We start from the raw sequence: 13,041 nt of genomic DNA on the forward strand, positions 1-13,041 counted from the left end.
GATTGGCTGAAGCACTAAGAAAAGTCTTAGTAATGATTTTGAGTGACTGACAAGTCACTCTGAGTCCTGTGTGAAGGGGACTCTATGTGAAAGACTCTGAGTGATTTACCAGTTTCAAGCTGGTAAAGGAGAAACAGCAGTATGCTGAAAATGACTTGTACTGACTTTCAGGAAATAAATTTACAGAAATTTTATGATTTGACTGACATAATACCTATAACTTGAAATCATTAAAAGTGAATATAAAATCAGCAAGTACCACAAGTAAAAATAAAGCAAATAAAAATCAGCAAACACTACAAATCAGGGCAAGTCTTCCTTTTCCAGAGAGACAATTCTTAAACATTTACTAGTTCATCACTGAGGAGAAGCAGACATCTGTATCCAGGAAATGAATAGAAGACTGTAGTAAAATAAATCAGGTAGTAATATTGAATGGTATGAACCTTAAAAGAGCAAGGTTTTGTACCTTTTCTTGCTTTCAAGAGGTGTGTGGAATGTGTGATTTAGAAGTAGGAAAGAAACAAGAAGGACATATTTTCCATTCTTGATATATGTGGAGTGTGAAATACATTTTTCATTAATGTATTAAAGCTGTACTTAAAATTAAATAGAATTTAAAATTATTTATGTAGAGCAATAATGTGGCTATCTTTCTGTTTTGTTTTAAAGCTGGGTCAGGTGTATATATATGTATATATTTTTTCTTATTGAATGAAGCCATGAACAGAATATGAGAAAAAGAAGTACATGTCTAGTTATTCTTAAACTGATTTGATCATTACAAATTATAGGACTGTATTAAATTATCACATATGCCATGATATATACATATATATGTTATTTATAAATAAAAATACAACAAAAAAAGAACAAAAATGAATAAATGTTAATGGATATATAGACCATCTCCACTGAAAAATATCTTGGAATTTATATAGCCTAATCCATTTATTCCACAATTGAACAAATTGACTTCTAGAGAGATAAACTTACCACAGATCATTTAGCTTGGTAATTTTACAGCTGAAAGTAATATGCCTGTGTTCTAAAGTCCAGCATGATAGGAATAATTTCATTGTATGCATCTAATCATTCATTTATTCATTTTTAAAATTTATTTAATAAGTATCTATTGATATCTATGATATACTAGACACTGTTCCAGGTACAACAGCTATAAGGATAGAAAAAAATCCTTGCATTAATGGAGTTTTTATTCTAGCAGGTAGAGATAGAAACTGAACAGATAAATAAATGTAAAGAGGAAATACACAATATACTACCTAGTCATTAAGAAGTATGAATACAAATAAAATAGGAGGATAAGGTATATATATGGTGAGTCCAGGGTTTTAATTTTGAATAGGGTAAATATTAGAAATTCTCTTTAAAAAGTAATGTATCAGCAAACATCAGGAGGAAGTGGAGAAGTGAGACACATGGATATGCAGGGAAAGTGCATTCCAGCTAGAGAAAACAGCATAGTCAAAGCCCCTCTGCTAAATTGTACCCCTAATTAAAATGTGCTGCAAATTAATGATTAATATAATCATTAATTACTTTATACATATTCATATTGTGATATGTTTTAATTCTCAGTGTACTTGTAATGCATTATAAGACTTTAAACTTTTCCAGGACAGGGGTCATGTTTTGTTTTTGGTAAATCTACGTACGCACAGTGCCTGGCATGGTCATATATACCAAGCTGGTGGTCAATATATATTAAAATGAAAGATCAAATGAATGAATGAATAGTCTAGTGAATTATTAAATAGAACAAGTTGAGTTTTAAAATAAAACTTTTGTGCCTCTAAGTCTCCTCACCTGAAAAGTCCTGGCTTTAAGGGTCATGTTGGTTAAAGCTCCTACCTCAGCAAAAGCTCAGGGTGCTTTTACTATTCTTGCTTACCAGGGTGATTAAATACCAATAGAGGAGAAAATAAGTTTCCATATCCTTAAAAATTTATGAATTATTTTAATGGTAAAGACATATACATAGACACTTACATATATATACATGAAGGCAGTAGGCATATGCTACAGTCATCACGTGTACAAGTACTGTGCTTTTCTTTTGATTGATTATGTAAAACAAGCAATGAGAATAAATTCTGATTATCTTTACAGAGCTTTATGGCCTGTCAAAATGGCTTTAGATGAATTTTCTCATTTATTTATCACAATACTTCCACAATATTGTTAAAGAAGCGTTTTATTACATTAGGTAGGGAAAATAAATTATGGCTTATCCAAGGTCCTTCATTGACCCAGTGTGGTAAAGTTTCTTAATTTCATTTCAGTTTGGCCACATGACAGTAAAATATATTATTGATGGCTATTATTTATAAGAAAATAAAACATTTGATCAGGAAAGTTGAAGACATCTCATTTAAAAGATAATATGCAATGAATCTTCATTATGAGAGACTTGGAATGGTACACAATGAACTATCAAATGCTGTTTCAACTACCTAAAAAGGATAACTGTCTTTAACCGCACCAAATGATACTAAACTTGCTGCCTATCATATTATGCTTAGTCACTCTGATCTCTTTTATTCCTCTATTAACTCACAGTGACACTGAGAAGAGCAATTCTCTCTGTTTCATTGTCCTTCCCTTCAAATATCCTGTTTTAAGAGATTACAGATGCCTTGAGATAACACTGCCAGAATTATCCCAAGGACTGACAGGTTTACTAACACCTGAATGCTTTTCAGATCACTGCACTGGACTCAGATCCACCTTTAATATGAACCACATATGGCTTCAGTTTTGTTTCCCTGAATTAACTCTAATTTCCTAGTGACCAAGGTCAGATGAGTCCAGATAGGGCTCAGCTGTTCTTACCTAGCACATATGTTCCAGTATTGTTGGTAATTTATTTCTGTAATAAAAAATTAAAATGGAAATCTCAGCCAGAATCTCTTTTACCAAGGGAGACCTTGCTATGGCATTAGGGCTTATTACATGTAACTTTTTCATAACAAAATAAGAATTATTATTATAGCCAAATATTTAAGTTAGTATTATAAACAAAATTGGTCATGTGAAATTTATTCAAAAAGAATAATTTGAGTAAGTACCAAGTACCACAAAATTTACATTGTTAATTTAAAAAAGTCAGAAATCACTGTATTTGCTTTTATCAATTTTGCTGTATTAATCTATATACCAATGTTAAACTAATTCTGGCATATTTATTATTTAGGAGATAAAATTTGTATTTATAAATGTCTATTAATTCAAAAGAGATCGAATTTGTTAACAAGAAAGTCTTTTTCAGGTTACTTCAAGATATTTTGGGTGTTGTACCACCTGATTAACTTTTTAAGGTATCTGAGCCGAAGTCAACATTTCTATTATGTATAATAAAACATATTTCCAAACAGTATTCAATTTTCTTTGGTTGATGTGTTGTTGTTATGATATTTAAAACAAAATTAATGTTAAAGGTTTTGCATTTCATTCATGGAGAAAACTTTCCTGTAGATTGTACTTAAAAAGTTAATTCTAAATCCTTGCTTCAAAATGTTACATAAATATTGATAATGCTATTTTCTTATCACTTTTAGACAGTCAGGTTTATAAAAGTAAGTTCAATGAGCATAAGATGGTTTCTAAATTTTAATTTATTTTTGACAGCAAACAAAATGAATGAAGGTGAAGAATTCATTTGTGTACCTACGATAATTTAGGCCAAAGATTGCTTTAAAAAGAAGATGCCTTTGTATTTGTCAAATATGTTGCTCCCAGTAAAAGAAAAGATCTATGCAAGCATTTCAAGAGTAAACCTTACCTTATTAGCTTTTCATAATATTTTAGAAGAAATTCAAAACAAAATTGCAGAGCACTATTCTTACATTGATATTTTACCAGTTCACTAAAACATTCAGAAAAGAAATTTACCCTAAAATTTGTTAGTTTTTTGAGACTTGCAAAGAGCCAAATAATTTCCAGGTTGCGAACTTTATTTAGTGTTCTAGCAGAAGCTAAACTAAAATGTCTGTAAGTTTTAAATCATTAGATGTATGTTTAAAATATTTTAAATATTTACATTGTATGCTCTTTTTAATACACAAAATTATTTGGCAATTGTGAATTTTAAAAAGGGTTGTATTTCTTATTCCTTTAAAGTTCATTTTTGACAAAAATATCTTATTTTGTTGATGTTTCACGGTCCATAAAAATTGCTACCATAAGCAGATAGTGTCTTATGAACTGATTTTATTGGTTTGTGCTGATGTAGCAAAAAAAAAATCAGCTTACAAGTTTCGTCGTTTTTATAAAACAAACATTGCTAAACATTGACACCCCACATCCATCTAATGTAACATAGAAAAATAAGTTTATTTAATGTGGGGCAGAATTAAGGAAAGGAGGAATAAAATAGAAATACATTCTAGTATTTTTAGTGGCAGATAAGTTGAGTGGCAAAATAAGATGATTTTATTTACAAAAACTTAAAAATACATTTTTCTTGTAGTGCTTTTTTTTACATATGCATTTCATACAATATCTCTGAGACATTATTTAACTGATTTTCTTGGCTTTATCTGGCTAATTACTCTGTATAATATAGCTATTAGGCTAATACTTAAGAAATCTTTTTTGTTATTTTTGTCAAATAAGTTATAATGTTTTTAGGGTTTATGTAATTAAAATTCTTTTGTAAAATCACGATGCCATAAATTTTATCTATTTTCACTTTCTTTTAAAGCAAGAAGCTTTGGTTCTCTCAACTGTGAAGGAAATAAAAATATTTTAGCTATTTCTTATCTTTTACTTGGCTACGCTCAAGTTGAGCTCTTTATTATCCTGTAATTTGTTGTTACCTCATTTCTTTGCTAATGGAAAATTATTTTATGATGTACTTAACTTACTACCTGTCTTTTATATTATATATTTCTCTTAGGTACTACATTCTTTTGGAAAGTATTTCCTAATAAATTTGGCAGCAGCTATGGACAAGGCCAGGATGTGCTCAATTCCTGAGTCTTTCCTGGTATTCTGTCTCAGTCTTCACTTTCTCTCATCACAGCGGCCAGAGGACCTTCAAAGACTGGACATTATGGCTGATCAGCTTAGTCCCTATGTTTGATTTTAATCAGATCCCTTGGCAATGATCAGTATTTACTTCACTGAAAGACACTAACCATTGTCACAGGAGATGGAGCAAAATGTATTTACAGGTAGTTCCTCCAACAGGCCCGTTGTTTTCCACCTATAATATTTAGTTTATACTACAACTTCATATTTCCTTTCTTCTATGTCAGTTTGCATACAACTTTCATATTCAACATAGAAATATTTGATTATTTATTTCATTTTTACCTCCTCACTGATCTTAAGTGCATTTTTATTCCTTTTCTTTAACTTGTACAGCTCCCATTTATTGATTTTTACCTTTCAAGTTCCTATAATCTATTTAACTTTGAGAATGTTCAACAACTTTCTGCTTTATTAAAAATAAATCTAGCTGAGCCTTCTTATTTTCTCCTTATACAGTATATTTTACAGTGGAAGTATGATCCCATGGGTGTTTAATATAAATATTTTCAAACCACAAGTCAAGCCAATGGCAGTGTTTTAAATCCTTGTTTATTCCGCTCAGACCCACCTTATTAGGAACATTGCTTTATTTTTTTCAGCTTCACTGAGGTACAGTTGACCTCAATAACATAATAAAAATTGTATATATCTACAGTTTTGGAGAGTCTTTCCTAATAAATTTGACAGCAGCTATGCACATAGTCAGGCTAAGTCTCAATTCCTGAGTCTTTCCTGATATCTTATCTATATCTACATACATATATATATAATTATCATAATCAGTTTAATTAACATATCCATTATCCTATATTTTTGTGTATGTGGTGAGAATATATAAGATCTGTTCTCTTATCAACTTTCAAGTATAATTTTACAGTATAATTAACTGTAGTCACCATGCTAAATGACGTAAGCTAGGCACAGAAAGACAAATGCTACATGATCTCACTTGTACATGGAATATTAAAAAAGTTGAATTCGTAGAAGCAGGGAGCAGAATAGTAGTTACCAGGCGTTTGAGGGGAGGAAATGGGGAGATGTTAGTCAAAGAAACTTTGCATTATTGATTGTTCTTTCTTTGTCTGACATTTTAAACCTCTCCTTTCTTTTGAAACATCCCCCTATTGGCATTTAAACATGCTCAAATCTCTTCAATCTTTTAAAATCTTACTTAAACCAAAATATTCTACTGTCTACTGTCCTGGATCTGCTCATCTTCAGAACTGTACTTTTTATTTATTTTTTCTTTTTGGCATTTACTGCTACCAGTTTACTTTCCTCAAATCCTTTCTTAATCCACTTTGATGTGACTTCTAAGAGCTTCACTCCCCTCAATTAGCCCTTGCTAAAATAACCAAGAAACTCTCTGTTGCCATATCCAAAGGAAATTATTCAGTTTTCATCATTTGTAGTTTTTTAGTAAAATCACTATAAGGGACCAGTTCCTCACTCAACTTTCTCTTGCCTTAATGTATGCAGTACTTAGATTTTCTTCCTTCTCTGTTTACTCTTTTTACGTTTCCTTAGCAGATTCAGCCTCCTATGCCAGTTGGTGAAATTCAAAATTCCGCAAGCCTTAATTAATCCTAGGACTCATCTCATCTTCCTCTCCTGTCTTTTTCCACATGTATCCACTACTTGGTCAATTGTATCTAATATGGCATCAAAAAATCTACATGTTTTGCTTTGATCTCTCCTCTGAACTCCAGACTTAGATATATAACTTCATATTACAGATCCATTTGAATGTTCCTCATGTGCCGTCAACACACTAGGTATACTCTTTCTCCCCTAAAATTTGATCTTCTTTCAGTTTTTTCCCTCTGTCAGTAATGCTGAAGTTTAAACCAGAAACCAAGGACTTTTTCAACCTAAACCTCTGTTTACTTTTTATATTTTAATAATTACCAAGTATTAAGAATCACACACACACACACACACACACACACACACCTTGAGTTTCTGGATATCTTTCCTTCTCCAACACCATCTCCAGAGTCCAAGTACTGTTTCCTTAGACTGATGCTATGTGCTTGTAAATGGTCTTTCTACATTGTAGTCTTAGTGATCCCTTCAAAATGCAAATCTGATTTCATCATCCATATCCAATCTGCTTCGTAATTGCCTTCACTTCTCACTGCTCCTATGGTTAAGGCATATTTTGTTCTTGCATGTTAACTATGAAACCTGGACCCAGGCCGGGCGTGGTGGCTCAAGCCTGTAATCCCAGCACTTTGGGAGGCCGAGACGGGTGGATCACGAGGTCAGGAGATCGAGACTATCCTGGCTAACACAGTGAAACCCCGTCTCTACTAAAAAATACAAAAAACTAGCCGGGCGTGGTGGCGGGCACCTGTAGTCCCAGCTACTCGGGAGGCTGAGGCAGGAGAATGGCATAAACCCGGGAGGCAGAGCTTGCAGTGAGCTGAGATCCGGCCACTGCACTCCAACCTGGGTGACAGAGCGAGACTCCATCTCAAAAAAAAAAAAAAAAAATTGTGCCTATTGCATAAAAGTAATTCAATACACATATTTTATTTTACTTATTTATTTGTACTTTATTTTTAAATTTTTTAATAATTTCAACTTTTATTTTAGATTCAGGAGATACATGTGCAGGTTTGTTACATGGATACATTATGTGATGCTGAGGTTTGAGGTACAGTTGACCACGTCACCTAGGTAGTGAGCATAGTCCCCAGTACGTTTTCAACCCTTGCCCCCCTCATCTTCTGCCCTTGGTAATCCCTAGTGTCTAGTGTTTCTATCTTTATGTCCATTAGTACTCAATATTTAGCTTCCATTTATGTCTGAGAATGTGCAATATTTGGTTTTCTGTTCCAGTGTTAATTCGCTTAGGATAATGCCCTCCATCCAGCTGCATCCATGTTGCTGTAAAATACATGATTTTGTTCTTTTTTATGACTATGTAGTATTCTATGGTGATACACGTATTTTAAATAAGAGTAACTTGGCTCTGTGAAAGCAAAAATTGCACTGGGAAAAGCTAAACCAACAAGGAAGACTTTTCTATTCCAAAAACGAAGAGAGAGATCAGAACTCAATCTCTAAACTGGGCTGAAACTCTGGAGAGTTTTAAAGGATGGGTTGGGAGTTTTTAAGAGTGAAAGAATTTTTAACAACATTTGGGTGGGTATGGGGGATTATGACTATATGTGTTTGCTAATTGGGTTTGTCCAAAGGATACATAAACTTTCTCATATCTTTGTCACAGAAAGTAGTTTTACAACTTGGAACAAGGGACCCTCTGTCTGAAGTTATGTTTCTACCTTTCCACAGAGACTGGAAGATAGAGATGCCTCCTTTTTTTTTTTTTTTTTTTTTTTAATTATACTTTAAGTTCCAGGGTACATGTGAACAACATGCAGGTTTGTTACATATGTATACATGTTCCAGGAGATGCCTCCTTTCTTGATGATTACCTTTCAAAGGATTGGCTCCAGGCCCTTTAGAAAGACAGTCTGGTGTTGAAAAACTGCCAAGAGCCTTTAAAAAAGATTTACATTTAAAAGGGACAAATAAAGAATTTACAATTACAAGAACTCTGAAGTCAATTATCTACGAGAAGGAAGGGAAAATACCCTGATGCTTAGGCTATCTGAATCACATAAAGGACTGAGTGAGCTTAAGATGGGGCCTGGAGGTCGGAAGGAGCCTGTCCCAAGTTTAAAAAGCCGAGGGAAGGCTTTAGTTCACCTTCATTACTCCTTATTTATTTTGCTATCATTTTCTAGGACTCTGTTCCTTAACTCATGGTGCCCCAGCCAAAGAATACTTTCTTCAGTTATCCCTCCTATCAAGTTCATATCCAAGATAGTATTTCTTGAGTGCTTTCTCTCATATTAGAGAGTTCTTGATGTTCTAAATGCATGAGAATGCATTTTGAGTTTTTGTTTTGTTGCATTTGTAAAATATTTCTTACCACTTTGAGGATCATTTATGCCATTCTGTTTGCTTTAGTCTTTATATTTTCAGCTGGAGGCTGTACTCAAATATCTGGTTATCCTTGGCTGTTTGATCATATTTAATAGATTTTAAAAGGCTCACTGCAAACTCTAGGTGCTTACTCAAAGCTGAAAAACTGAGTTTCACTGTGGAGTATGTAGTGGGTAATTTAGTTAGAAAATCCATGAAATGTATATTTAGATAGAGTTGGTGTAGTGCACTGATTAAGATTATGCACCTTGTAGGTAATCTTCTCATGTTTGAGTCATAGTTTTGCCAGTAGGTAGCCATGTAATTGTAGGGTTTTCTTGTTTATAAAAGGGGTATGAAAATTCTTACATATTTTTATAAAAATTAAAAATTTTGATATTTGTAAATAATTTAGAATGTCTGACAGATACTAAAATTTATATATGTGACAACTTTTTATTATTACTATTAATACTATCTATTTTGCTTGAAAAAAATTTCTTTCCGGAGGAAGTATACGAATCAAGAGGCTGACTGGTCTGCACATTGGTTATGGATTTCAACTTATTTCTTCTGGTTTTAATACGGTCTTCCCTGGCTCAACTATCCAGCATGCTCTTGCTTCCTCCCAGAGAATAAAACCTCTAGTCCCTGCTTGGGTGGGATGGGGGAGTCATCATTCTATTCAGGCATAGGCTGTAACAATCTAACTGTTTTTTAACACATCCCTTCAATAAATTCTACTTTTTTTAAACCCATGTTCATTTTGGCTTTGAAAGGCATGTAGGACTGACTATCTCTGGACATTTGTGGAGAGAGGGTGTATTCTAAAGTTACGCATTTCCTGGTAGGTGACCAGCAGATAATCATATTTCTTAAATTGGGCTTTCATATTTATTATGAGAATTAAAACACTTTGGGTGAATTTTCTATCTAAATATATTTTGCCATCTAAGTAGAAATACTTAGAGAAATGAAAAATCAGTGCTGGAAAGTATTTCAAGAATTTTAAGTGAGTATATGTTTTGTAAACTTATTACACCAATTAACTTAGTACTGTAGATCAGATATTTCAAATGTGAAATAATATGATAATTCATAGTAATTTAAAATTAAACTATATTTGTAAAGGATACAGTAGCAACATTTCTTAAAGTTGCTTGGTTTTCAGTTATGATTTAAAAAAAGTTTGATGTGTTTACCACATATGGATTACAGCAAAATATTCACAATGAATGAATTAAGGCACTATTATAAAATATAATTATCTTGGCCATGCATGGTGGCTCACACCTGTAATCCCAGCACTTTGGGAGGATGAGGCAGGCATGTTCAGTGTTTCACTGCAGAGCAAAGGTTTGGATTTCTACCCAGTCTTAGCTTTGATTCTGTCCTTGTCTTTATAGAACACTCATTGTACCTTTTTCTTTTTCCTAATAAATCATAAGGTACTTATTTCCATTTTATCATTGAAACAGTGCCAGGATTTTTCTCTGTAATATTGTGGGCCTGCCTTGTAGTGGAAATAGTGGTAATATCACATTTATTTCTTTGTACATGTAGAAATAAAAGCACACTTAAACTGTACAAAAAAGTCCATATCTATTTGCTTGAAAAGAGTTTTAACTTTTTATGATCATGCAAGCAGTATGATGAATATCCTTCCTGTGTTTATAACTTCAGGATTATTTGTGATATTTGTATAATAAATGACGATAAGGGTTTCACATATGAACTTTCAAGGAGCAGATGCTAACGTTTTTCCTGTTTATGTTTTACCAGGACCTTCTGAACAAAACCTATTTTCTTATTTTAGTAATGAAATTCTAGTAAAGCCCTACTCATAATTTTCAGTTGGATATAAGCACTATTCAATTGTATTGGTCCAGGAATCTTTAGTTTTTTAGTAGCCCTGAAGAATAGATTTCTGAAGTCCAGCTTAAAGAAGTTCTGAGGTGATCAAATTTTTTCTCAGTGGAAATGTAGACATCTTTATTTGTAACATCCTTATTGGTAACACATTCTGCTCCTCTCTTCAACCTGTATTTTTTTGTGTGTATCCCTGGGGGTTAATGTAGCATCTGTGTTATCTTAACCCAAATTGGGGGAAAACAAACAAACTCTTGCAGTCTTACAGTTTCAATCTGAGTGCAGTGTTTCTCACTTCTATATTTGTTGTTAAAGAGATGTTGACAAATATGGAATACTCAGGTAAGAGACAAGAACAAAGAACTTCCTTATAAATAATTTATTTTCTATTATATGTATAACTTTCTATGATTTACTGAGATGTGTTTTTAAACATTAAGATTTAAAAAAATATATTTGTTAAATAAATCTATACTATACCTAGAAATATGATGAGAAATTGCTATGAGAAACTCGTTATACAGATTCAGATTTTTTCAGTATATATATATATCCCTTAAAAATTATATTGTTTAAGATGGTACAAGTAAAGTAAATGTGGTCCATTGTGTCTAAACATTATAGGACCACATGGAAACTAAGGAATATTTTTCTTATGACCAACTTATATTTATTTTCTTCAGAAATCAAAAATCTCCACGTATGACAAAATGTGGGCCTTTATGAGTAGCAGAAGGCAGTCAGTGTTGGTCAAAAGTAATGAAGAAGGAATCCAGCGCGTCCTCACCTCTGATTATGCTTTCCTAATGGAGTCAACAACCATCGAGTTTGTTACCCAGCGGAACTGTAACCTGACACAGATTGGCGGCCTTATAGACTCCAAAGGTTATGGCGTTGGCACTCCCATGGGTAGGTTATATGTCAGCTATTTATACTTTGTTCATTAATCTGAGTTGCTGTAAGACAGGGGTAAAACAGTGTTTCCACATATGCCATTAGGAATTTTGTTTTAACCAAATTCATCCTGCTACCCCTCTGTGACTGTATAAAAGCAGGTTATCAATTTGTATAAAAGCAGGTTATCAATATATTCTTCTAAATAGGTAAGTCAAAAAAAGGAAAAATTAATTTCTATCAGAATGGTCAGTGGATATTTTTACTGTATCAGTGTTGAAAAACCCACAGCATAGCCTAGCTAACTTTCTCTTTTCAATCTTAAATTCAAAAAATGTTTTATGAGTACACTAAAGTTTTTGTAACAATTTACTTTTTTAAATGTGTGGCTTACAAATACATTATTTGACTTAGAGAGTTACTCAAATAAGTGAGGCATAAATGGCTCTCATGAATATTATTAGAATTGTTTTACTTAAAAGAAGGTACAAACAGCAGACTATTTACCAATGCCGTATCTAGAATACTTAACACTGAGGATTATTTTTAATATCCTCCTTCTTTCATATGGCAAATTATTTTTAATCAAAATAATCAAATGAGATAATGAATTGTAATTTCCAGAAAACAATAATAAAAATCTTGATTATATATATACAAACATGTATGAATATGTATATGTTTGTGCTGTAAGTAAATACATATATATATATATAAAACATTACAGTACATATGCACGTGTGGTGGACAGAATAATGGCTTCCCAGAGATGTCCATGTCTTAATCCCCAGAACCTTTGAATATGTTACTTTATAGCAATATACTTTGAATATAGCATATACTTTGAATACGTATCATAGCAAAAGGTACTTTGCAAATGCGATTAAGTTAAGGATCTTGAGATGCGGAGATTTTCCTGGATTAACCATATGGGTCCAATGTAATCACAAGAGCCCTTGTAATAGGGAGAGTATAGGCTCGAGTCATAGTTAAGATGTGATTTTGACGGAATGTGAGAGAAAGAGACAGGGACAGAGAGAGAGAGAGAAGAAGAGAAGGGGAGAGGAGAGGAGAGGAAAGGAGAGGAGAGGAGAGGAAAGGAGAGGAGAGGAGAGCAAAGGAGAGGAGAGGAGAGCAAAGGAGAGGAGAGGAGAGCAAAGGAGAGGAGAGGAGAGCAAAGGAGAGGAGAGGAGAGGAGAGGAGAGGAGAGGAGAGAGATCTGTAGATATTATTTGTTGGTACTGAAGATGGAAGAACAAGCCATGAGCCAAGAAATGCCAGGTG

The 13,041-nt window shown here is 33.0% G+C and overlaps 1 protein-coding gene across 4 annotated transcripts in view; it reads left to right on the top strand.

Moving 5' to 3' along the window:
- Nucleotides 1–13,041, top strand: part of GRIK2 (glutamate ionotropic receptor kainate type subunit 2) — a 716,255-nt gene that overhangs the window by 668,723 nt on the left and 34,491 nt on the right. For all 4 annotated transcript variants that reach the window (XM_033234701.1, XM_033234699.1, XM_033234702.1 and 1 more), the window contains one exon: nt 11,547–11,772. In XM_033234701.1, coding sequence (XP_033090592.1) covers nt 11,547–11,772 — 226 coding nt within the window. The remainder of the gene's footprint in view (nt 1–11,546; nt 11,773–13,041) is intronic.

The sequence above is a fragment of the Trachypithecus francoisi genome, unplaced genomic scaffold (genome assembly GCF_009764315.1).
Source record: "Trachypithecus francoisi isolate TF-2019V2 unplaced genomic scaffold, Tfra_2.0 Lachesis_group15, whole genome shotgun sequence".
Classification (NCBI taxonomy): domain Eukaryota; kingdom Metazoa; phylum Chordata; class Mammalia; order Primates; family Cercopithecidae; genus Trachypithecus; species Trachypithecus francoisi.